The 26,898-nt window shown below is 40.2% G+C and overlaps 1 protein-coding gene across 2 annotated transcripts in view; it reads right to left on the minus strand.

Annotated features, from left to right (window-relative positions):
- Positions 1 to 18,583, minus strand: part of RB1 (RB transcriptional corepressor 1) — a 122,128-nt gene extending 103,545 nt beyond the window's left edge. For both annotated transcript variants that reach the window (XM_055426098.2, XM_088842750.1), the window contains exons 1-2: positions 18,312 to 18,583; positions 15,456 to 15,582 (exon numbers count right to left, since the gene is read on the minus strand). In XM_055426098.2, coding sequence (XP_055282073.1) covers positions 15,456 to 15,582; positions 18,312 to 18,433 — 249 coding nt within the window. In that variant the 5' untranslated portion in view covers positions 18,434 to 18,583. The remainder of the gene's footprint in view (positions 1 to 15,455; positions 15,583 to 18,311) is intronic.
- Positions 18,584 to 26,898: the final 8,315 nt, after the last annotated feature.

A 26,898-nucleotide genomic window follows, 5' to 3' on the forward strand; every position in this document is an offset into this window, starting at 1 on the left:
ATTGATCAGCTACTGAGGATCAGCAGGATTAATTCACACAAAGAAATGAATTACAGTCTTCACTTCCTAAACTTGTAATACATACAGTTATGTATTACAAAACTTAATTCCAGTATAGTTTCTAGTCAAGCTCTCTGCTTTACTGAGTCAAAGGCCCAAAAAATGATCCACCCAAGAAGACAGCCATAGAGTAGTGAAAACAGCCACTGTATTAAAACAACTACTAATTAACTGATGTCTACCCGTCTTAGAAACAAAGATGAAGAACAATGAGGAAGTCAATTACTACAACTCAGATTTAATTATGTGTATAAATGGTATTTTTCAAAGTTAGCATGTCCATTCATTCCACCAATATCATTTGAAAAAACGAAAACATAATTACTGAATAAATGAGTTGGCGTTAGAATAAAAGAATCTCAGTTGGAAGGGAAAATGAAAGAGATCACTGATCAGAAGTCCTGTGGTCTGGGAGTCTGTGGGTTCAAATCATAAAATGATAATCTTTGGCAAATTTGCTTAAATTTTTAAAAACTTAAGCAAACCCATATGTTTACTTTCAATAATGCCTCAGTAACTAAAGTAGCAAGTGTTTCACTTTTGCTAGAATTCAATACAGCAAAGTAACACAATTTACCTCTATACTGATAAAAGCAATGGCTGTCAGGCTTGAATAAAATTAGGAAAAATTATTATTTAATAAACAAAGTTTGGTATACTTTCTAAAAGAGATCCAAGGTGGGGGAAAGTTTGGTGGTTTCTGACTGCAATATAAATCTGATGCAACTTATCTTAAAAATGGTTTGCAGAATGAGAAAAATCAAGGCACATACTGGAAAGAAGCAAAACAGAAAAGGAACAGGCATTTTTGACAAAATAACTCACTTCGAAACTCTCCTAAATATCTAGGACTCATATAAACTTGACTACTTGTTTATAGCTGAACATGTAATAGAAATAATTACCAATCTGAACATCAATAATTATGAATATCAGGCCTCTAAAATTATAATGCACATAAGGAAAAAACTGATTCACTGAGAGAGTATTTATAATCATTTCTTTCAAAACAACACCTGTTGTATCTAAATTATATAGGGCATAAAGATATTTAAAGTACAGAAAACAAATGGCCCTATTAAATTGAGGTTGAAGATACCCTAGCAAACCTGGAAGCCTGCAACTCTCCACAGTCATTTCAATCCTATGGGAAAAAGGTGCTATACAGTATGTGACATGTTCTTCTGGTGCCTACCATCCTTCTGGTATCTACTTCTAACATGAAGAATAAAGAAAGGTGAATGAATAAAGATGTGGTGTATATAACCAACTAAATGTCACTCAGCCATACAAAAGAAGGAAATCATTAATGCCATTTGCAGCAACATGGATGGACCTAATCATACAAAGTTAAGTCAAAGACAAATATCATATAATATCACTTATGTGTGGAATCTAAAAAACGATACAAACGAATTCACAGACAAAACAGAAAAAGATTCAGACATAGAAAACAAACTTATGGGTCACCAAAAGGGAAAGAGCTTGAGAGAAACAAGATATTCAATATCTTGTTATAACCCATAATGGAAAAGAATTTGAAAAAGAATACACACACACATAACTGAATCACAGAAACCAACACAACACTGTAAACTTCAATTCAAAAAAAAAGCAGGGTAAAGTGAAGAGAAATCTGAGGGAGAAGTAGCGCAGAGTCCAGTATTAAACAGTGCTGGGCCTTATTGGAAAAGTGAGACATCAGCAAAGATTTTATCCTATGAGCAAAGACATAATCTATTAAATTTTGTAAATGTGAATGTCTTCTGACCCAGTGGTTTCACTTCTAGGAACAAACATTACAAAAGTACTCTTATTTGTGCACTAAATGTATATATAAAGCTATTCACTGCAGCAGTTTGTAGTATCAAATGTTTAAAAATAAACTAAATGTTTGTTAATAGGGGAATATAAAAATAGATTACACGTCCATACAATGGAAAATACATCCATTAAAAAGATTAAGCTAAACACAGGAGAGGTACTCTTCACTACATGAAAAAAGCAAGGTACAGAAAAACACAAAAATTAGAAACTTTTACTAGCTGCCTATGGAGAAGAAGTAGGTAACTTCGGGGAAAGAATGAGAGAAGTTTTCATTGCTTACATTTTTACTTCTTTTGAGTCTTAAACCATCTGAATCTATTGCCTATTCCAAAGCATCAATAATTACTTAAATTGGTTAAAAAGTATAAATAAATAATAAAACCTCAGTGAAAAAAATAAAAATCCTGTGTGTGTGTGTGTGTGTGTGTGTGTGTGTGTGAAGGGGGAAATGAGGAAGGGTTGGAGGGGCAGAATAAACAAAAATTTATCAGTGGTTATTTCTATAGAGGTGGGAACACAAAGAGAGCAATGGATATTCACTTCTCACTTTAATACTATCAAAAATTTTAAAAGCAAGTATATTTGAGTTTTGAATATGTGTTTATATATAAATATACATTTATATATGCAAGTTCATATGTAAATATATATTTCTTTGAAATACTGAAAGGGAAATATAGAAAAGTGGGGAAAATGACAAGAAAGATGTTAGTGAGAAAACTACATGCTATGCCTTGAAAGTTGGCATTCAAATCCGTAAATAGTTACAAGAGTCATAATGACCACAAAATAAAATAAAATTGCTTCTCAGAAGCCTAGCTAGTCTTCATTCAGAGATGAGAGTAAAATTCCTTCCATGGGTCCTCAGAAAAAAGAAAATATGCTGCAGTAAAAATAGCAGTCAAATTATATATTATTATGACAATTATCTATAATTACATGTTAGATATATCTGAGTAGTTCATGATGAAAGCTCATGATGAACTTTAATAATGCTATCCGACATATATATTAAGACATTAAATGGTGAAGAGGGAAGAAATGGTTTGATTAAATTTAGAGAGTATAAAAGTAGAGAAAAATCAATAAAACCAAAACCTGGTTTTTTGAAAAAAAGATAAGAGAAACTTTTAGTTAGATTGATCAAGAAAAATTATTCAAATTAGTTAAAATTAGAAATGACATAAGGATATTAAAACCAACCTTATAGAAATTTTAAAAAGAAACATAACAGGAATGCTATGAGCCACTGCCTGCTGACAAATCAGATAATTTAGATTAAATGGACAAACTTCTAAAAAGACAGAGATGACCAAACCAACACAAAAAGAAACTGACAATTTGAAAAGACCTGTAACAAGGTTAAGAGACTAGACTAGTAATTTTAAAATTTCTACACAGAGAAAAGTCGAGGCTCAGTTGGTTTCATTGATGAATTCTACCAAACAGTTAAAGTAGAATTAGTATCAATTCACCAAGTGAAAGTGAAGTCACTCAGTCACTCTTTGCAACCCCATGGACTGTAGTCTACCAGGCTCCTCCATCCATGGGGTTTTCCAAGCAAGAGTACTGGAGTGGGTTGCCATTTCCTTCTCCAGGGGATCTTCCCAACCCAGGGATCGAACCCTGGTCTCCTGCACTTCAGACAGATGCTTTACCGTCTGAGCCACCAGGGAAGCCCATCTCCATAAAAGCCCATGATCCATAAAAGCTGAAGAGAAGGAAACATTTCCCATCTCCTTCAGCAGTCAGTACTACCCTGACACTAAAATCACACAAAGACACTGCAAGGAAAGAAAATAGAGACCAAAATCTCTTATGAACAAATGCACAAAAATTCTGAACAAAATATAAGGAAACCAAATTAAAATATATATATATATAAGAATAATTACACACCATAAACAAGTGAAACTTATCCTAGAAACACAATGTTGGTTTAAAATCTTAGAAGAATATAATACATTATATCAATAAGGAGAAAAAACATACAGTTGTCTCAATAGATGCAGAAAAAAAATCATTTGACAAAACCCCAGATCATTTGACAAAATACTCAACACAACTGGAATAAAAGGGAAGTTCCTCAACCTGACAAAACGCCACATCATAGGTAACAGTAAGACTGAATGTTCTCCCACTAAGATCAAGAAAAAAGTAACAATGTATTGGAGGTTCTAGCCAGGGCAATCTCCAAGAAAAAGAAATAAAGTGCATCCATATCAATCCCAAAGAAAGGCAGTGGCAAAGAATGCTCAAACTACTGCACAATTGCACTCATCTCACATGCAGTCCTCTTGCCTGGAAAATCCCATGGACGGAGGAGCCTGGTGGGCTGTAGTACATGGGGTCGTGAAGAGTCGGACACGACTGAGCAACTTCACTTTCACTTTTCACTTTCACGAATTGGAGAAGGAAATGGCAACCCACTCCAGTGTTCTTGCCGGGAAATCCCAGGGACGGGGGAGCCTGGTGGGCTGCCATCTATGGGGTCGCACAGAGTTGGATATGACTGAAGCGACTTAGCAGCAGCAGCAGCAGCACATGCTAGTAAAGTAATCCTCAAAATTCTCCAAGCCAGGCTTCAGCAATACGTGAACCATGAACTTCCAGAGGTTCAAGCTGGTTTTAGGAAAGGCAGAGGAACCAGAGATCAAATTGCCAACATCCGCTGGATCATCGAAAAAGCAAGAGAGTTCCAGAAAAACATCTACTTCTGCTTCATTGACTACACCAAAGCCTTTGACTGTGTGGATCACAATAAACTGTGGAAAATTCTGAAAGAGATGGGAATACCAGACCACCTGACCTGCCTCTTGAGCAACCTGTATGCAGGTCAGGAAGCAACAGTTAGAACTGGACATGGAACAACAGACTGGTTCCAAATAAGAAAAGGAGTACATCAAGGCTGTATATTGTCACCCTGCTTATTTAACTTCTATGCGGAGTACATCATGAGAAACACTGGGCTGGATGAAGCACAAGCTGGAATCAAGACTGCCGGGAGAAATATCAATAACCTCAGATATGCAGATGATACCACCCTATGGCAGAAAGTGAAGAACTTAAGATCCTCTTGATAAAAATGAAAGAGCAAACTGGAAAAGTTGGCTTAAAGTTCAACATTCAGGAAACTAAGATCATGGCATCTGGTCCCATCACTTCATGGGAAATAGATGGGCAAACACTGGAAACAGTGGCCATTTATTTTGGGGGGCTCCAAAATCACTGCAGATGGTGACTGCAGCCATGAAATTAAAAGACCCTTACTCCTTGGAAGAAAAGCTATGACCAACACAGACAGCATCTTAAAAAGTAAAGACACTACTTTGTCAACAAAGGTCCATCTAGTCAAGGCTATGGTTATATAACACCACATTTTGTTTCTATATAATTTAAGAGACTGATGCATTAACAATCTTTTATGTTTTGGACTCTCAATATAAAAAGGCATACTTTTGTGATATCAGTAACTGAAAGGAGTGTGGACAGGGCTAATGAAGTATAATTTTCTATACTATTGAAGTTAAGCTTGAAAAATTCAAATTACAGTATAAAACTTTATGGTAATGACAAAGAAAACAAAGAATATACACAAAAGGAAATAAGAAAGGAATTTAAACATTTCAATACAAAAAGTCAGCTAAATACAAAAGAATCACTGAAAATAGAAAATCAACAGAAAAACCAAGGAAACCAAAAGCTGGTACTTTAAAAAGATCAATAAAAAAGCCTACAGTCAGATTAACTTTTAAAAAGAGAGTGAAAGAGAAGACAATAGAAATGTATGTGACTCTTTTTTTCTTGCTGCCTTTTGAATTCTTTGACTTTTGCCATTTTAATTATGATATGCCTTGGATTCATACTGTCTGTGACTCTGTGTTTCCTGCACCTGGATGTCTGTTTCCTGTCTACTTTTGGGAAGTTTTCAGCCATAATTTCATGACATAAATTTTCTACCTCTTTCTTCTCCTTCTGGGACCCCTATTAATGTGATTTTTAGGACACCTAATGTTGTACCCAAAGTCCCTTAAACAATTCTCATTTAAAAATTTTTTTTTTTGCTGTTGTGACCAGGTGATTTCCATTATTCTATCTTTCAGATGCCTCATGCATTCCTCTGCATCACCTAACCTGCTGTTAATTCTCTCTAGTGTTTTTCATTTCAGTTTTCTAGCTCTGACTGGTTCTTTTTGTATGTGTTTTCTAATCCCTTTACTATTGGATTCTTTATAAGGTATTTACCTCCGTTTCATCAGAGACTTTTTTCAGGGGTTTCTTCTTGCCCTTTCATTTGAAATATAGGCCTCAGTCTTCTCATTTTGTTCAGCCTTCTCTGCCACCATGAAATTAGGTGAAACAGTCACCTATCCCAGTCTTGGAGGCATGGCCTCATGTGGAGGTGTCCCAATGCAGTCTCCATGTGCCCAGTGGCTCTGGTCTGCGAGCTGCTGGATCTGAAGCAAGCGAGCGCAGGCTTTCTGCCCCTGGGCTGTGCGGGCAGCCATCCTTCTGATGGGTTGAAGTTGGAGCGGCTACAAGTCCGAATTGGGGCTTCTCCGCTTAAGGGCGGTCTCCACCCTATAAAGGGTGGGGACGGGGCTCCAGGGGCTGGAACCGGAGTACTGAGGCAAGTGGGTTTCTGACAGGAGTCCCTGTCTGGGTATGGGGCGCGTCTAGGGCTGAGGACACGGGGCTGAACTGTGCTGGTTTCTCTCTCTCCCCAACCCGCGGCGTGCATGCCTCGGTTAGAGGCCGGGTCAGGACTTGAGCTGGCGCCCGCGCTCACTGACCGGGTTTCACTCCCTTCCAGATGCGCGCGGGGACACACAAGCCTGCGATGGCAGGCCCCACCCTAGAGCTAGTTCTACTCCCCCTCAAGTGTGTGCAAGCTCGGCCTACCAAGTGACAACATTCTCCGACCGGGGTCTCGCAGCCCTCCGAGTGTGCGCACTCTCAGGAGCAGCCTGCGCCTCAGTGGGTGCAGCGCCAGGGCAAGAGGCGCTGGAGCAGGAGCCCTGAGCAGGCTGAGGGATACACTGGGATGGTCCTGGTAAGCCGGCCAGAACCCAAGAAAGTTTTCCACCTGCTGACTCTGTGCTGTGATCGGGAGGAGGCAAGTCTGTGCATGTCCTTCAAGGGCCGAGTCTTGGTTTCTTAGAGCCCTCTGGTAAGCCCCAGTGGTTTCCAAACCAGCTACAGGGGTCGTCGGCCCAGGGTTGGACCCGTGGGCTAGGTTGCCCCAATACCTGGCTCAAATCCCTCACTCCCCCAGGGAAAGTCCCCAAGCCTGTGCCATCTCCCTCCCCTTCTATACCCTCCACTACCGGGTGCTGGTCCGGACCAGACCAGACTGCTTCTCCTCCCTTCCTGCCAGCCTTTGTGTAGTTCTTCCTTTACAGTCTTGGTTGTAAAAGAGCTATCTGGCTAGTTCCCAAATAACTTTACCAAGCACCACTCTATATGTAGTTGTGGTTTTGATGTGTTGGTGAGTGAAGGTGAGCCCGTATCCTTCTACTACTCCATCTTGATCTCTCCTCCCCAGGTACGGTTTTTCACAGTGGATGCACCAATATACATTCTTACCAACAATGTACAGTTCCCTTTTCTCTACATTGTCACCAACGCTTGTTACTTCTTGTCTTTTTGATAACAACCATTCTAACAGACGGGAGTGGTATTGTACTGTGGTTTTGATGTGCATTTCCCTGATGATTAGAGAGGTTAAGCACCATGTACTTGTTAGCCAACTGTATGTCTTCCATGCAGAAATACCTATTCAGTCCCTCAGCCCATTTTTTTTTAAAAAAAACTGGATTGTTTGTTAAGTATTTTGGATATTAACTCCTTATTAGATACAAGATTTGCAGATATTTTCTCCCAGTTGATAGGTTGCCTTTTCATGTTGGTTTCCTTTCCTATCAGAAACTTTTTATTTTGATGTAGTTCTACTTGTTTATTTTTTATTTTGTTTGCTCTGCTTTTGGTGTCAAATTCAAAAAATCATCTCCAAGATGGTGGTCAAGGAGCTTGCACCTATGTTTTCTTCTAGGAGTTTATAGTTTCTTATGTTCAAGTCTCTTAATCCAATATGAGTTAATTTTTATCTATAGTGTGACAGTGGTCCAGTTTTCCCAGAACCCTTTACTGAAGAGATGGTCTTATCACTATTGAACATTCTTGGCTTCTTCTATCATAAATTAACTGACCATATATGTGTGGGGGTTTATTTCTGGGCTCTCTCTTCTTTCCTCTCGATCTATGTGTCTGTCTGAATGCTCAATCCCATTCTATTCTGATGACTACAGCTGTGTAACAGTCTGAAATCAGGAAGTGTGATGGCAATGATAATGATAAAATATCAAAGGCATGTTCATAAAAGAAATAATTTATAACCTGGACTTTATTAAAAGTATTTTTGCTCGACGAAAGACACGGTCAAGAGAATGAGAAGTTAAGCCACAGAATGGGAGAAAATACTGGCAAAAGGAATATCTAAAGAGGACTGTTTTCCAAAATACACAAACTCCTCCTAAAACTCAACAATGAGTAAATAAACAACAGCTTAAAAAACTGGCACAAGGTGTCAACACTTCTCCAAAGATGTACAGATGGCAAATAAGCATATGAAAAGATGTTCAGCATCATACACCGTTAAGAGAATTACAAATTAAAACAGTGAGATATCACACCTATTAGAATGGCCAAAATGCAAGACAGTGACAAATGCTTGCAAAAATATGAAAGCAGCAGCGCTTTCTTGAATGGTACCACCACTCTGGACACAATTTGGAGGTTTCCTACAAAAATGAACAAACTCTTACCATAGGATCTCTGCAATAGGATCCAACAACAACACTCCTTGGTGTTTAAAGAGTGGAAAACTGATGTCCACAATAAAAATCTATAACAAATGATATAGATATAGCAGCTTCATTCACAGTAGCTAAAATCTACAAACAACACATCCACCTTTCAATAAGTGAATGGTTAAACAATCTGTGGTCCAGCCATACCGTGGAATACTACCAAAAAATAACAAAGAAACAAACTATTTTCAATGAGCTGGGTTGTGTTCCCTCCACAAAATTCCTATGTTGAAGCCCAAGCCCTAAGTATCTGAGAACATAACTGTGTTTGGAGTAGGGTCTCAAGTGGTACAGAAGTTAAAATGAGGACAAAAGTGTAAACCTAATTGAATCTGACTAGCATCCTTAACATGAACAGGAAGTCGGGACACCCAAAAGGGCACCAGGGATTTGTGCACAGGAAAACCATTCCAGAAGACAAGGAGAAGGCAGCCATCTGCAAACCGAGGGAGGCCGCAGAAGAAACCAAACCTGCCCATAGTTTATCTTGGACTTCCAGCCTCCAGAACTGTGAGAAAACACATTTCTGTTGTCTAAGCCACTCAGTCTGTGAAATTTTTTTATGGCACCCCTAGCAAACAAATATAATGACATTTAACATCAATGTGTCTCCAGGGAATTATGCTTAATGAAAAAAAAGACAATCCGTAAGGTTAAATACTACATGATCTTATTTCCATTTCATTCTTGAAATTACAAAATACAGCTGACTCTTGAAGAACATGGCTGCAAACTGTGTGTTATAAATTTTTTTTCAATAGTAAAGGCTACTGTTGTTTTCCAGTCGCTAATTTGTATCCAACTCTTTGTGACCCCATGGACTGCAGCACACCAGGCTTCCCTGTCCTTCACTATCTCCTAGAATTTGTTCATATTCATGTCCATTGAGTTGGTGATGCTATCTAATCATCTCATCCTCATCTTCTGCCACCGCCCGCCCCCCCTTGCCGTCAATCTTTTTCAGCATCAAGGTCTTTCCCAGTGAGTCAACTCTTTGCAAGACTTTAGTATAGGCAATTCCAATACTTTGGCCACCTCATGCAACGAGCTGACTCACTGGAAAAGACCCTGACACTGGGAAGGATTGGGAGCGGGAGGAGAAGGGGACGACAGAGAATGAGATGGCTGGATGGCATCACCAACTCGATGGAGATGAGTTTGAGTGAACTCCGGGAGTTGGTGATGGACAGGGAGGCCTGGCGTGCTGTGATTCACAGGGTCGCAAAGAGTCGGACACGACTGAGCCACTGAACTGAACTGAACTGAAATGATAGGCAATTATTTTTTTCCCAATATCAAATATTATAGTACTACATGAGCTGAGAGTCGCTAAACTCTCAGATGTGAAACTACAGAAATGAAGGAACCATGTATACGAAGAAACTGTGTATACAGAGGGTCAACCATAAGTAATACAGATTGTCGACTGTGTGAAGGTTTGCTGCCCCAACCCCAACACTATTCAAGGATCAACTGAATGTTATATTATCTTTGAGTAAAGATCTTATTAAATGTCTATGTATAGTCAAACTGGTCTATTGGTATTATAAGATAATATTAATACTTGAAAAGATGATTATAATCATGGGTCACTTTGAGGGAATAGTATGAGTCAAACTCATCAGCTTGAAAACTAGTCAATAAATGCAAAGAATAAAGCACTTATCCTACCTTTTCTGAATGATCTATACTTCAGAATAAACATAGTTGATGGAGGAAAGTTTCTATTTACAAAAGAATTATTTCACAACTAATAATTGAAAAGGGAAAGATTAGTTCACTATTTGGCAACCTCTAATGGCTCCAATCAATGGTCATCAATAATAGCTTACATTAAAACAGAGAGAACAAGACATTATGCATCTCTGAAGCATTTCTTCTGAAAAATATCAAACCAGGATCTGATCAGGCCTCTAGAATAATTTCTAGAAAACACAGAGAATTAGGAAATATGTTAAACTACGAAGGAAGTACAGTCTGTAAAATACACACAGTAAAAAATCTCACAGGACAAAAAATCCAGTTTCTTCAACAAATACATTGGGGAAAAAAAAAATAAGAAAAGAAAGGAAAAGGGGGAAGGAATAAAAGTAAAATCTACAGACTGAAAGAGATTTAAGACACAAATCAACCAATCACACTGTGTAGACCTTATTTAAATCCTAAATATACTGAAAAAGAGAATTTATGAAACAATCAAGATAATTCAAACAATGGATACTTGATATTAAGGAATTTTCATTAATTTTATCAGGTGTGATGAACTGTGGTGCTTCTGTTGTTTGGAGGGGATTGTCTTCTGGTGCAGCTTGTAGGATCTTAGTTTCCAAATCAGGGATTCAGTCCATGACCCCTACCGTGGAAGTGTGGAATCCTGATCAGAGGCACACCAGGAAATTTCTTGTGGTCATTTTTTTAAAGAGTTCTTTTTTTCCCCCCATACATACTGAAATATGTATAGATGAAACATCACATCTTGGATTTACTTTAAAATAATCTGGAATCAGGGAGAAATAGAATTTGGCCATGACTGATAACTACTGAAGCTGTTTAAGAGGTATGTGAGAGTTCATACTATTTTCTCTAAACTACTTATATAAATATGTGAAACTCTCCAAAATAAAATGTCTTTAAAAATTAATCTTAGAATCAGAAATAAAAAGAACCTGAAGATATCCTACATCTGTAATACAAATGTAACATTCACGTAGATGTTCTTTAGCAGTTTACAGTCCATGGGGTCGCAAAGAGTCAGACACGACTGAGGACACACACACAAACATGTTCTTAACTGTATTTTGATCAGCAAAAACCACAAGCAAGAAGAATATAAGCACCATCTTCAAATAGAAAGGGTATATGTATAACTAAGGACTAAAAAATTATAGGTAAATAAATTTTTGATTACACATAATTTTAAAATATATATTCTGCTAAGGTTATTAAGAAACCTCTTCATATTTGTGCAGCACAGCTTAAATAGAATGCCTAGTTTTACTCTAATTCCAAACTATTCAATTATCTTTCTAAATGTAATTACCTCTAAAATGCTCAAGGGTAATATATTTCAAAGCCCTTGAATATATACACACACAAATATACATACAAACATACAAATACACACACACACCCCTATGCAAAAGCCTTAAAGGCTGACATTCAGACATCATTTCTGCTTTTCAGATGAGCAAACTGAGACTGGGGTTAACCAATTTGCCTAAAATCATATAGCTACATTACAACCACAGGAAGAGTTTTTTGCCCTGAGGTCCAAGATTTATTTCTTCTCTGCCACACTGTCATTCAAGATGCAGAAAGAAAACTAATATTTCAACAACTGATTCACCGTAAGTCACAGTATGAGAAGTACATCTGACCAATTTCTTATTTTATTCATATGCTGTAAGCAGCATGAACACAATTTAATCATATGAAAGCAATCACATATTACACAGTTACTAAACATTTATACAAAAATGAAATTTCTAGACAAAATACCACAAACCTTTCCTTTTAAAGGATTAATATATGCTTTCCTGATGTATAAACAACTTTTTTTTACTCTCAAGAACCTAAAAATGTGAATTTTAATGAAAATGCCACATCAGAATCACATACATCCATTTAAAACTTCAACCATTTTAACTGATCTTTAAATTCTTTTAAAAAATAATATAAGATTTTCTGCAGTAGCTCATTAATCAAAATATTCTGCTTGCATGACCAAATATAAGCACTCATTTACACTAATAAATGCTTTATATGCATGAATTTAATCTACCAAATAACTCCAAGACCCAGAAATTATTGTTAGTTCCATTTACAAATAAGATAATTGAGACCTGGAGATTTTAGGTACCTTTTCAAGATCACAGAGGCAGTAAATGGTAGATTTGAAACTTGAGTCAGTCCAGTCTCATGACAAATTCTTGCTCTTAACCCATCCTTTGTTTCAATAAACTTTATCTATTTTCAGTTGCCAAAAATTACCCTGAGTTACCACATTCTTCTTGTTTCAAAGATAGCCAAGTGCAACCAGAATGGCTGCATCAGAAACAGGTTCATTCTGTCACTCTCTGGCTTCTCAGCACTGTGTCACATCCTCCCTTAGAAATTACTGTATAAATGAAGATTAAATTATCAGGCCAACTCTCAAAAACTTAACTATCACTGAAAATAACATTTCTATGGAAGAATCTGGTGAACTGTTTAACAGAAAAATACATCATCATCCTGTCGTACCCAATGAAAAGATGTCCCAAATTCCAAATGTAACATGAAATTCCTTTCTTATTTTCCTCAGCACACAACCAGGAATGACTTCTCATCAACAGCATCATCAGGAGATGAGTTTTAAACTATGCGAGTTCCCGTGGAAGATAGGGATAAAGCCAGGAGAAAGAAAAGGGGAGGATAAAAAGTAATAACATTTATTTATTTATATATGTATATATGAAAGTCCAAAGCCCAAAACTATTATTGCTAGAATTCAGTTTTTTAAAAAAAGTTTCCTGTGAACTAGCCTGGAAATCTAACTACCTTATTGTACTTACTAAGAGATCTGGATTCTTGGGTCAGGAAGATCCACTGGAGAAGGGATAGGCTACCCACTCTAGTATTCTTGGGCTTCCTTTATAGCTCAGCTGGTTAAGAATCCACCTGTAATGTGGGAGACCTGGGTTCGGAAGATCCCCTGGAGAAAGGAAAAGCTACCCACTCCAGTATTCTGGCCTGAAGAACTCCATGGATCAGAGTTCCATACGACTGAGTGACTTTCATTTTCACTTTCAAGAGATCTGGAACACAGCTCACTTAAAAACTGGCAACTATCTGCACTTACCAATACTGTCTATAATCAACTACCCCTTCTCAACTTTCTGAAAACTAAAAGCCTAGTATTTATGGAAGAGAGAGAAGTGAAGGAGTGATGACTCTCTTTAACAGCACACGCAAAGGAATGGCTTTGTACATGATGTACCCAAATCAGTGGAAATATATATTAGGTGCTTTGGGATGATAATACCAAAGTCATTCATCCAAGATACTTCAAGAATGCCTTTTTAGTATGTAGTTCTAGAATATGTTCAGATCTTTGGAAATTGTGAGGTTTGTTTTCTTTTTTATTACCAGATGCTGGAGACCGAATGCTTGTGTCCCCCTCAAATTCAGATGCTGAAAACCTGATGCCCAACAAGATGGTATCAGGAGGTAGAGCCTTCAGGAGTGATTAGGTCAGGAGGGAAGGGCCCTCATGAATGGAATCAATGCCTTTCTGAAAGAGGCCAGCAAAAGCTCCCACCAGTTCTGCCAACCGAGGCCAGTGACAAGGCACTATCTGTGAATTCCCTGTGAATAAAGAAGTGTGCCTTTACTAGACCCAGAATCTGCCTGCACCATGATCTTGGACTTCCCAGCTCCCGAACAGTGAGAAATGAATTTCTATTGTTTATAAGCTATCCAATCTAAACTATTTGTTGTAAAAGTCCAAACAGACTAAAACACTAGAGATTTTTTTAACAGTTATAAATAGTTATTTTTATGGGATGTATATAAACACATTTTGCTGCGTTGATCGGATCAGTAAAAAACAAGTCATAATACAATGCTGAATGAAAACGTAAACTCATTAAAAGTGATTAGAGTGCAATTTAGCAATAATTACCAATAGTTTCATAAATGCTCATAGCTTTTGACTCAGTAATTCAAATTGTAAGAATTTATCCTAATAATTAGAGATTCATTCATTAATCCATTTAACAAGTAATTGAAGACTGAATTTGCACCAGGTATCACTCTTACGAATAAGGATGTTTATCATGTTATTTTATCACAGCTCCAAAAAGTTGGGGGGAAAATGTCAAATAACAGAAAGCTAACAAATCAAAAAACATCTAATGGATAAAATATTGTAACACCACTGGAAATGACATTATCAAATATATAAAAAAAATATTTAACAACATAAAATGCTCATGTTAAGAAAAAAAAATTTTTTAAGATACAAAACTACAAGTAATTACATATATAACTATATGTATGATCCCAAATCTGTGTTTTAGATCTTATTAGTCAGGATCCTTAGTTAAGTTACTCAATCACACTGAGCTTCAGTATCTTCACTTATAAAATGAAGATTTTACATTTTACATGTAAAATAAGGATTTTATACTTCATATATTAAAGGCTTGTCAGATGAGTTACTTGCAAAGTACTTATAATATTCCCCAGTATACATAAAGTGTCAATAATTATTTGCTAGTGATATTATTATATACGTAGATGTTGAATATATATGCATATGTATTCAAGAAAAAAATGGAATATCAAAATATTATCAAAGATTCTGAATTCTAAATAATTATAAGGCAATCAGGAAATTTCAATACTGATTATATATTATGATATTAAAAATTACTTTATGAGTCATTTTTTGTTTTTTAAAAAGTCTTTACAGCATAGTGAACTATTTATGAATAAAATATGAAACCTAAGATTTGCTTTAAAATACTTTGGTGAGGGGCTTACATGGAGAGTTGGGATTTTTTAAATTTTTAATGTTATCAGAAATAAATTACCTCTGGGTAATAGGATTATTAGTAGCTTTGCTTTATAATTTTTCACTTTCCAAATTTTCTATAGTGATTAAAAATTATTTCTGAAATTAAGAAAATGTTTTCAAAAAATTATGACATTCCTTACCAATACTCCATCCACAGATGAAACTTTTTCCCAAGTTAACCAAGCTCTTTCTCTGACATGATCTGGTATCTTTAATTTCTGACATAATGCAGTAAAATCAGGTTCTTCAGTTTCTTCAAACTCAAGCCTACCAAATGAAAAATATATAATAGGCACATATTTACAATCAAATTAATTAGATAAACATTTGTTTCAATAGTTTGCATAGAAGAGCACTATCCTGAAAGACAGCATCACTAAATTCTTTAGAATCTTATTTATCTTTGAAAAAATTACACTTAGAATTTAAACATATATTTATCTTTTTCAGTCTTTCCAGAATGGTAATACCACACAGTGAAAAATGTTTGCTGGTCTGGTGAATCACATACTTCAGAGCAGCAAAATAGCTTAAAGTAAGTACAAGAGCTAAAACTGTTTGGGAAAGTTGGGTTGGTTAACAGCAAGAGGAAAGCAATAGATAATATTATAAAACCAATTCAATATCATTAACTTTTGCTAAAATGCAGTCTACCCTTCACAATGTTTTATTTAATCTACTTACTAGTAGTTCTTAGATGATGATTAAATTCAGGCTTTTCTTCCTGATTTTCCTTAACCAAGACAGGCAGTCAAAAAACTCTTCTTGGCTAATTCTTTTCAAACACTTAATGTCTACTTGACCTCTAATAATAATAGTAGTATTACAAGGAATAGCTAATAATTTTTTAGTATTTATTATGATCCCACACAAAGTACCTTAGATGAAGGTAGACTGAATCCCCACATCAGCTTATTAGGTAAGTCCTCTTACCCTGTTTTACAGATAAATACCAAATCAGAGACGTTAAAGCACTCACTTGAAATCACAGACAGTATGTCAGAAACCCTGATAGAAATCCAATAATCTAACTCTATAATCCATGCCTTTGAGCACTATTTCAGACTGCCAACCCTTCTCTGAAACATAATTAGCTTTTGGTTATCTCAAGAATGAAGATGATGTGCTGTTTCCCTTAAGTAAACTCTCAATTCTCAAAGTAGACATGGGCTCCATCACTGGAAATGCAGTTGGACTGGGCCCTGAACTCATCCCAGGTAAATTTCTCGGCTTCAGACTGCCAGGCAGTGGTTCTATCCTTGTTAAGTAGTTAACCTGTAGTTTGATAGCCCATAAGGACACATTTTATGAGTAAGGATAATCAAGAACAGATTTATCTTGCATGGTTCTGACTTAAAGAATTTGTGATAGTTTCATCATTTAAGAGTATATAAAATAAAGCGTTGGAAAATGGAACAAAGACTTTCTTTTCCTAGGTGATGGCCAGAACTTCAGTATTTCTGGTTACTCGACAATATTCAAGAATGCTTCCAAGCTCTGCAGATAACATAGGGTTCTTTGCAGTAGACTTCACTGCTCTTACCAAAGGGAAACTGGAAAACACTAGACATATCAGAGTTTTTCAGAAACTAACGTCTTCTCCTAGAACATCCCTGGGCTTTATTTTCCCCACTAGTGAGAATGATTTTTATTTTAATTGATAAGACAGTCATATATGAATTTCTAATAGCCTTTCACAAGCCATTTCCAAAAGCCTTTCCCAATCTTTTACAATTTGTCCCGAATTCTGTTAGTGCAGGGGGAAGTGAGAGAAATAGGACCTGCTGATAGACTAGAACTGTGGGAGGGAGACAGAAAGGAGTCCCATTCCCCTGTAGTTGATGTGCAGTCTCAAAGCAGGGCCAATGCTGACAATAATAATGGATAATTATACTCGTTCAATTTTTGGTTCTAACCATAAAGCATCACAATCAAGAAAAATAAGATGTTGCAATACATCATCTCCTGTCAAGTTCCACTGCATGATCGTAGACTAGTTTAAATTTAGAATCCACTTAGGAGAAGAAAAATAATTCCACGTGAGCACAAAAACACTCGTTTTGTACTCCAACAAACGAAACAAACAAACAAAAAAAACAAGGACACCAGGATCCTTGCTGGCTCAAAGCCGAAAGGCAAAATGGAAGAAATAACGAGGCACGCTGAAGCCAACGAAAATACGCAGGAAGAGTTCTAGAAAACAAGAGAAAACTTTAGGAACTTCTAAGCTCTTGGGCTAAACGTCTCAATATTTTTGCCCAGGCACGAGTTCTTTCTAAAGACTTACGTTCCTCAACTACCGATGGCCGTGAATCCCCAAGAGCGAAAACCCCCTTCTAAGAGAACGCCACAAGGCGCCTCAGCCGAGCTTCCTGGGGGGTAACCGACACCCAGGACCCTGCCCTTCACGTCCGCGGGCATCTCTGCCGCCGCATCCAAGGCTTTTCTGGCTGTCTCTCCGAGGACTGGGCTTCAGAGAGATACAGCTGCGCGCCCAGAGCGGGGAAAAAAAAAAAAAAACTTCCAACTGTTGCATCGCAGGAGACCAAAAGAGAAAGTCAAAAGACCACTGGAGGACTACAAATCTCAACGGGGAGAAAAATCTGTCCAGCAGACACCAGCTAGTTCTTTTCTTTTTCTCTCTTTTGCGCGTGACGGGGTCTCGAAAGCACCCGCCGGATGCGCAGGGCCGTCGCGCGAAGCAAAGGCGGCACCTGTCACTTCGCTCAGCGACCCGAGCCCCACCCGCCCGACACCTGTCAAGCTGGAGCCGAGACCCCCTCCCGGCCGCCCTCCCCTGGCGGCGCCCGCACCCAGACCCCTGCCAGCTCCCTCCGGGCGCTCCGCCGCCAGCGCGGGCGGAGCGGGGACCGGCCTCCCGCGGGGACCGGCGCCCCGCGGGGACGCGCCCCCGCCTAGACGCCGCGGCGCCCGCCGACGCAGCCTCGGGGCGCCCTGCCCGCCCGCCGCCCGCCGCCGGGGCTCGGCCCGCTCACCTGGCCAGAGGCAGGTCCTCGGAGCCGCTGTCCTGCTCGGGGTCCTCCTCAGGCGGCGGCGGCGGCGGCGGCGGGGGCGCCGCGGCGGCGGCGGCTGCTCTCCGGGGGGCTTTGGGCGGCATGACGCGCTCGCAGGGCAGGCACGGGCGGGCGCTGGAGGAGGGCCGGGGAAGGGCGAGGACGCGCGCACCCCGGGCACGCCCCGTCCTCGGCCGACTCCCGTTACAAAAATAATTTGAACGTTCCCCTGAGAAAAAAAACCGGGCCGGCCCTCCCCCGCCCGGCAACCGAGCGCCGCGTCCAACCGCGGGAAAACGTCACTTCCGCCCGCGGCGTCACGTCCGCGAGGCTCCCGGGCCCGCCGGCGTCGGGAGAGCACCGGGGCGCGGGGCGCGGCGCGGCGAGGCGCGGGCCGCGCGAGCGGGGAGCCCCGGGCCCGCCACCCGGGCGCCCGCCCGGAGGCAGCGGCCGCCGCCGCCGCCTCGGCCCGCCTCTCCTCGAAACTCGGCCCTGCGGGCGCGGGTGGCCGGCAAGGGCGCTGCCCGGCCCGGGGGGTGCGCGCGGGCTCCCTCGCTGTCCTCGGGTGGACCCGGGGCTGCGGCCGAGGCCCCGCCGGGGAGTGTCGGGCGAGCGCACCCGGGGCGGGCACGCCCCTCTCCTCCGTGGGCGGCGCCCTCCCGCTCGCCCGCGCTCCTCCCGCCCAATCCGTTAAGCGAAGTGAGCCAAAACAAAAACAAACACCCGCTGGGATACCTATGAGGAGCTGGATTCTGCCCGCTACGAGCGGAGACCAAGTATGGGACGGTGAAACTGGCCTTTTGAGAGTTCTTTGAGGGAAGAGGGATGGGAGCTGCGGGCGAAGAACTGATGACAAGGTGCTGCGCGGTTTGATTAGTAGCGTAAAACCAGGAAGCACCATCGAAACGTCTAAAGGACATCTTCAGAGGAGCAGGGGCATTTGAATAGAAGTTTGCCAGACGGACCTCACATCTAAGGAGGACTTCCTGTGTGCACAGGGGATTGTTCTGGCCATTTTACCTCATTATCTTACCGAATCCTCAGAAACAGCCCTTTAAAACGAGTTGTAGTCGTATTACGCTTTGGATAGGGAAAACAGGCTGAGAGGAGTTAATTGATTTGCCTCCAGTATTCTGGCCTGGAGAATTCCATGGACAGAGGAGCTGACAGGCTACAGTCCATGGGGTGGCAAAGAATCAGATACGACTGAGTGACTTACACACACACACACACACACACAGCCGGTGGATGGTAGAGGTTTTGAACCCAGATATATTTGACTCTACTTATCCATTACGTTGTGTTAAAGAAAACACCAAGAAGAGAGAAATAGCCTGTGCAAGGCACAAAGACATCAGAAAAGAGTTTGCAGGAATTACTATGGTCAAACATTGACTTAGAAACTGTGTCTCCTGCCTCTTGGTATTTACTTATGCTAATAGATTGCCTAGTTTGAGTACCTGCTTTTGTCTCACTGGTAGATGCTGTGTGTTGCCCGCTCTGAGCTTCCCAACTGAGGTGCTGTGAATAAAATACAGCGGTGCTCTGATATGAATTCCCTCATCCTTGGAACAGCCGAGCAGGGCTGAGGCAGCCAATGCCTTCAGGCAAGTAGTAGCTCTTGGGTTTATCCCTGTGGGCCATACAATGGATTATCATTTTTTGTGTATATTATGGTGTATGCCAGAATGTGTAAAAGGGTTAGCAGTTATTGGCCTACTCAACAAGTTTTGCCTGAGTTCAGAAACTCTCTTGGGGGCTCAAAGTTTATCAGGAGTTATGGTCCATGCCCAGACCCAACTTCAGAGGGCAAATACCATCACAGCAGTAATTCCACTCATCTTTCCCAGGATTCGAGTAGGGTAGTCAGGAGCACAGGATGCAGTTTTGGTTTTTGTAAGATGCAGTTTTGGTTTTTGCAGGATCAAAGATAGTCTGCTGGGAGCCTCTAAAATGAGATTCAGATGACATAGTTCTACCCCTTAACTATTTTGAGAATGTGTCACTTGCAATTGCTGCAGCCATAGTGACTTAAGACAAGCTGACCCGAGGATGAGGCAGAAATACTAAAGATGGCTAAGTAGTAATATCAGAAAATCTGGGTCCTTGGTGACATGACTGAGCCTCTGGTTGGACTGGCCTTGATGGAGCTGGGGTTTTCAGTTGTTTCCACCAAAAAGCATCAAAACCAATAATTTTGCTCCAGTGAACTCCTTCCACATAGAGACCAGTCATTAATGTCGCCTTAGTACCTAGCATGGTGTTGGGCACACGGTGTATGCTTCTTTGCTAAAACTCGGGATGGAGTGAAAGCAGAGGAAAGTTTAGGAACTGAAGTAAACTCTTCATATATAGATATGACTTGCTTTATTAAACCCATTTTGTCAATACCTGAGTTTACCATACTTATGATAGCTCAGAGATTTCTCAGTTTACAAAAGGATGTGTATCTTACCATGGATACATTTAAAGTCCTGGGAATTCCCAGTGGTTAAGTCTCTGAGCATTAAATCCAGTGGATAAGACTGCGCTTCCAAAGCAGGGGGCACAGGTTCAAGCCTTGGTTGGGGAACTAAGGTCATGCACAGCTTGGTGCGGCCAAAATAATGTCTTTAAACAAAACTCAGGAGAAATTGAGTCAATTAAAATCCTTATATTCCTCCCACAGCTTTCTGTTGCATTGCCAAAGAAGTGTTAGAAAGTCTACAGATTCTCCAAGGAAGTTTCCCCTGATCTTTCTGCACCTTCATAGTAGTTTTAAGATTACTGTAAAACCAAAAAAAAAAAAATTCTTTCTTAGATTTTCTACCTGGAGGCCCCTTCAGTGATATCAGACTTTTTTTTTTTTAAAGTCTTCCCTAGTCTAAGAAGTCTGCCTTTGACTTTTTTCTTTTTTTTTTTTTTTTCCCCACTATGCTGGTTCTTTGCCCTGGTGCACAGCCTCTTCATTGCGGCGTGTGAGCCTTCTCTGGTTGCGGAGCACCAGCCCTCGAGTTGGAGGGCTTAGTAGTTGCAGCACACAGGCAGCTGCCCCGTGCATGTGGGATCTTAGTTCCAGGACCAGGGATCAAACCCTTGTCCCCTGCATTGGAAAGCAGATTCTTAACCACTTTGGCCCATCAGGGACGTCCCTCAACCTCTTTGTAAACTACCACACTGTTTCCATTTCTTTCCCATCTAGCTTCTTGAAAGGGTAGTCCCCATTTGCGCTTCTCTCGCAACTGCTCAGCCTACTATTGTTGCCTCCAGCACTCCACTGAAACCACTCTTTCAAAGGTCACCAGTGTCCTAATTGTCAACTCATGGCTTCCTTTTGGTCTCAACCTACTTGACCTTTATTGCAGTTAACACAGTGAACTACTTCCTCTTAAAGCTTCCACAGTCTTCCACAAATCCGTGGTCTCCTTGTTCCCCTCTTCTCTTCTGTTACTTCATAAACTCCTCTGCTAGTTCTTCTCCTAGCAGTGCTGCTTAAAGTGCGGTTCTTGGACCAGTGCCAGTCTGCAGACTACTTATGTTTGGTACACAAGGAGATAAGGACAGAAGTTAAGAGTAAATGTTTCAGGCTTCCCTGCTGGCTAAGACAGTAAAGAATCCGCCTGCAATGCAGGAGACTGGGTTCGATCCCTGGGTTGAGATGATCCCCTGGAGAAGGGAAACGCTACCCACTCCAGTATTCTTGCCTGGAAAATTCCATGGACAGAGGAGCCTGGTGGACTACAGTCCATGAAGGTCACAAAAATATAATTAGCATTCTATAAACATGAAAAAAAAGAGTAAATGTTTCACAGCATTTATAGGAGTTTAACATTTCAGCAGTATCCAAGCACGTGATCATTGGACACCTCTGGTTAAACGGAGTATAGAGTGGTTCAGATTTCTCCAACTTGCGTGACAAGTTGTAGGTCAGTGGCACGAATTGTAGGTCTGTGTCCTTGTCATGTGCTATAGGACCACATTAGTGAAAGAGTGAAATTTATAAGGTTAGTTTGTCAACTGTAAGCCAAAAGTGAATAAAAATATGTGGAAATGTAAATTTTTCCTTTTATAACTAGTTGTTTTTACAGTCATTTTATTTTTGCAGCCATTTTCATTTTTAATCAAGCCTGTTTTTGAAATTCACAGCTAAACTTGGGAAGTAAAATTTGTGTCGTTTATTTTTAACCCTAAATTTCAGATGGTGAAATAAGCCTTTTCTGTCTTGTCAAGAAAAGACACGTCAGTAGTGGGTTAGTAATGATAGTAGTAAACTGAATAATAACCAGAGAAGTAATTCCAAAGAATTAAATATCTGAGTGTTTGTATTACCTTTGCTCAGAAGTGTAATTCCCCGTCTACTGAGTTCACAGCCATTTCTCATAGCAAGGTACTAAAACTATGAACTGACTGATGAAGCAAGAACATCATCAAATTTCAGTGGCATTTATACGTAAAATATAAAAAAAAACTATGAATTTGAGAAAACATTTTGAATTTTTATTTTCTATGAAAATAAACACACATAACAAATTCATAAATTCAGAATCTCTTTCATTAAAAGGTAATTTAAGTGTAACTATTAACGTAATAGGATAAATTTTTGGAACAGGCTGCTGATGAAGAATTGAAAATGAGTTTTTAAAATAAAGCATCATTTGCTTCATTTGGAATAAAAGTTAAGAATGAATATCTGAGCTTGCTGATTTGCTTTAAAACCTCAGTGGTTAGGACCCAGCACTTTTGCTTCCAGGGCCCAGTTTCGATCCCTCCTTGGGGAACTAATATCCCACAAGCCTCGTGGCAAAAAAAAAAAAAAAGTAAAGTCTTTTCTTCCATTTTCTTAAACATACCTTTAAGAGACTGATTGCTCTGCTACTAGTGTTCCTAAATACAGCACAGGAACAGTTTAGGGACTTCTGTGGTGGTCCAGCAGTTAAGACTCCTCACTTCCACTGCAGTGGGTATGAGTTCGATCCCTGATCAAGGAACTAAGATCCCAACTGCCCCACAGTATGGACAAAAAACTAAAATTAAAACAACGGAAAATAGTAGCAACAAAAACAAAATAGAAACAATTTAAATATACATTATGCTAGTGGCATTGTCAGCAACCAAGCTACATCAGAGGACTTAACAAAGAAGAAACACATTCATTTATCATGTTAAAAACTTTAAATATTAACAGACTTAAAATATTAAATATTGTTATAGTATTTAATATGGGAAATTGTCACTTCACTGCCAACCTTTTGTTTAGACCATGGAATGATGGAAAATTAAGGGTGTATTAGCTATTCTCTATATTAATCACCTATCTGTACACTTTCAGTGAACTAAGTGCAGTTATTATAGTTTTTTCCTTTTATCTTGTTATTTTTTGTTTTAATTCTGTTTTTTGAAATGCAGTTTTATGTCTGTTTGAAATACTTAAAAGTGTGAGTGAGCTTGTGTTTGGTGTGCCATTTTTGTTTTCATTTCATTTTTCTAGTGCTTTTCCATATTTTACTTTCCAAAAATTTATTTTTCACAAAAAATTAAAATTAGAAAGTTCATTCCTTTGTAGGTAGTGTGAGATAGCGCTGGCCTAGACGATCTGCTGCTGCTGCTGCTGCTGCTGCTGCTAAGTCACTTCAGTCGTGTCCGACTCTGTGCGACCCCATAGATGGCAGCCCACCAGGCTCCCCCGTCCCTGGGATTCTCCCGGCAAGAACACTGGAGTGGGTTGCCATTTTCTTCTCCAGTGCATGAAAGTGAAAAGTGAAAGTGACGTCACTGAGTCATGTCCGACTCTTAGCGACCCCATGGACTGCAGCCCATGAGGCTCCTCTGTCCATGGGATTTTCCAGGCAAGAGTACTGGATCTCTCTTCTATTCTTGCTCTATTTCATTCCCATGATCTAAGCCACCTCTCACATGTGTGTTCTTAGATTCTTTCTGGTTTCAAGAAATAGAAACCTACTCAGTTTACCTGAATTATTCAGGGTTCATGATTAGTTTAGGGGGAAAAAGTGCAGAAGACCAAAAAAAGGTTCCCTGCTGCTGCATCCATGTATCTTGTCATCCATCCAGCAGCAGGCACTGTGAACGCTGCTATTCTTCATCTCTTTGTTCTGTTCTCCTGCCACAAGAACCTTCTCTCCATGCCACCAATTCACACTCTTCAGGAGAGAAAACGTGATCAATTCCCCTACTAAACTGTAATTTATATTAACAGGATCAAATAACATAATTCATGGAGCTCAGTGCCAAATGAAAACGTAGAGCCTATTGTTGGAAAATCATTGAGACTTCCAAGATGGTGACAACAGTGCTTTAAATCAAGCTCAGGGCCCTTCTAACATGGAATGTTACAGAACTGCAGGGTCTACATGCCCCAAAATCCAGGTCTGTCCATGAGGGTAGATCTGTGTCTGTTCTGCTAACTAGCATACCCCATGCTTAGCATGTGCCCACAACACTGAGCAGTCAGTTGGGTAGCCAGTTTCAGTTCAGTTCAGTCGCTCAGTCGTGTCCAACTCTTTGCGACCCCATGAATCACAGCATGCCAGGCCTCCCTGTCTATCACCAACTCCCAGAGTTCACTCAAACGCATGTCCATCGAGTCAGTGATGCCATCAAGCCATCTCATTCTCTGTCATGTCCCCTTTTCCTCCTGCCCCCAATCCCTCCCAGCATCAGAGTCTTTTTCAGTGAGTCAGTACTACACTTATTATACTGGATTGACCAAAAAGTTTGTTCGGGTTTTTCCATAAGAACTTCCAAACAAACTTTTTTTGGCAACCCAATATTGGTTTCCCCTCCTCCCCTGCCCACTCCCTTGTCTTCAGTCCTTTTTTTTTTCAAATGGCCCTCAGGCTCTATTTTCTGGAGAATCCAAGCTAAAAGACTTGGCACCAGGCTAAACTCCAGTTAGAATGGGGACAGATGGGTTTTGACTCAACACCACATTCTGTGGTTAAGTCACTGGAAAACAGAATGTGGATGGATCTAAGGGAATGAGAATAAAGCATTTCTATCTTTGTGTCTCATGTTCATTTTCACCAAAGAGCATCTACCACAGCAGAGATCCTGGGGTACCAGGTGAACAAGATAATTTGTGGTATCAGTTAGCACAAAGATCCTGTGATAAAAAGGTCATGGTGGCAGGGATGAAAGTCTTGCATGGGTCCAAAAATATGGACTCCTCACCAATTCTATTCTAGCTAGATTACTAGTTGGTGCCATTGCTGAACTCCCAACTTGCTATTTGCGGAGACCAAAACTGAGCCTTTGATGAACCATTACTCTTTGAGTAATCTGCCACTTGATGGCAGATTGATTACACTGAGAAGGAGGAGATAGTGATCCATCCTTAAAGGAGGCAGTGATTAATCTTTATCAGAACTGGTGACTAATGTGGTTATGAGCTTGCCTTCCTGGCCCTCAGTGTCTCTGCCAGCACCACAACTCAATTTATGGAAGCCTAATAAGGTTGGCTTGAAGCTTAACATTCAGAAAACGAAGATCATGGCATCTGGTCCCATCACTTCATGGGAAATAGATGGGGAAACAGTGGAAACAATGTCAGACTTTTTTTTTTTGGACTCCAAAATCACTGCAGGTGCTGATTGTAGCCAGGAAATTAAAAGACGCTTACTCCTTGGAAGGAAAGTTATGACCAACCTAGATAGCATATTTAAAAGCAGAGACATTACTTTGCCAACCAAGGTCCATCTAGTCAAGGCTATGGTTTTTCCCGTGGTCATGTATGGATGTGAGAGTTGGACTGTGAAGAAAGCTGAGCGCCGAAGAATTGATGCTTTTGAACTGTGGTGCTAGAGAACACTCTTGAGAGTCCCTTGGACTGCAAGGAGATCCAACCAGTCCATCCTAAAGGAGATCAACCCTGGGTGTTCATTGGAAGGACTGATGCTAAAGCTGAAACTCCAATACTTTGGCCACCTCATGCGACGAATTGACTCACTGGAAAAGAGTCTGATGCTGGGAAGGATTGGGGGTGGGAGGAGACGGGGACGACAGAATAAGATGGCTGGATGGCATCACCGACTCGATGGACATGAGTTTGAGTGAACTCCGGGAGTTGGTGATGGACAGGGAGGCTTGGTGTGCTGTGATTCATGGGGTCGCAGAGAGTCGGACACGACTGAGCGACTGAACTGAACTGAATATACTGAATATACTGACCAGTCAATCTTAAAGGAAATCAACCCTGAAAGGACTGATAGTGAAGCTGAAATTCCAATTCTTTGGCCACCTGATGTGAAGAACTGACTCATTGGAAAAGACCCTGATGCTGGGAAAGATTGAAGGCATGATGAGAAGGGGGAAGCAGAGGATGAGATGGTTGGGTATCACTGACCCAGTGGACAGGAATTTAAGCAAAGTCCAGGGAACACTAGAGGACAGAGGAGCCTGGCATGGTGCACTTCATGGGGTCACAGAGTCAGACACAACTTAGCAACTGAACAACAATATATTGACATGATTTCTTTCATAATAATGGCTCAAATCAAAGAACCCATTTTATGGCAAAAGAGAAGCAATGAACACATGACCAGGGGCCCCTCTGGTTTTACTGTGGGACATATCT

The sequence above is a fragment of the Moschus berezovskii genome, chromosome 13 (assembly GCF_049115385.1).
Source record: "Moschus berezovskii isolate FMDL1 chromosome 13, NW_MosBer_1.0, whole genome shotgun sequence".
Classification (NCBI taxonomy): Eukaryota; Metazoa; Chordata; class Mammalia; order Artiodactyla; family Moschidae; genus Moschus; species Moschus berezovskii.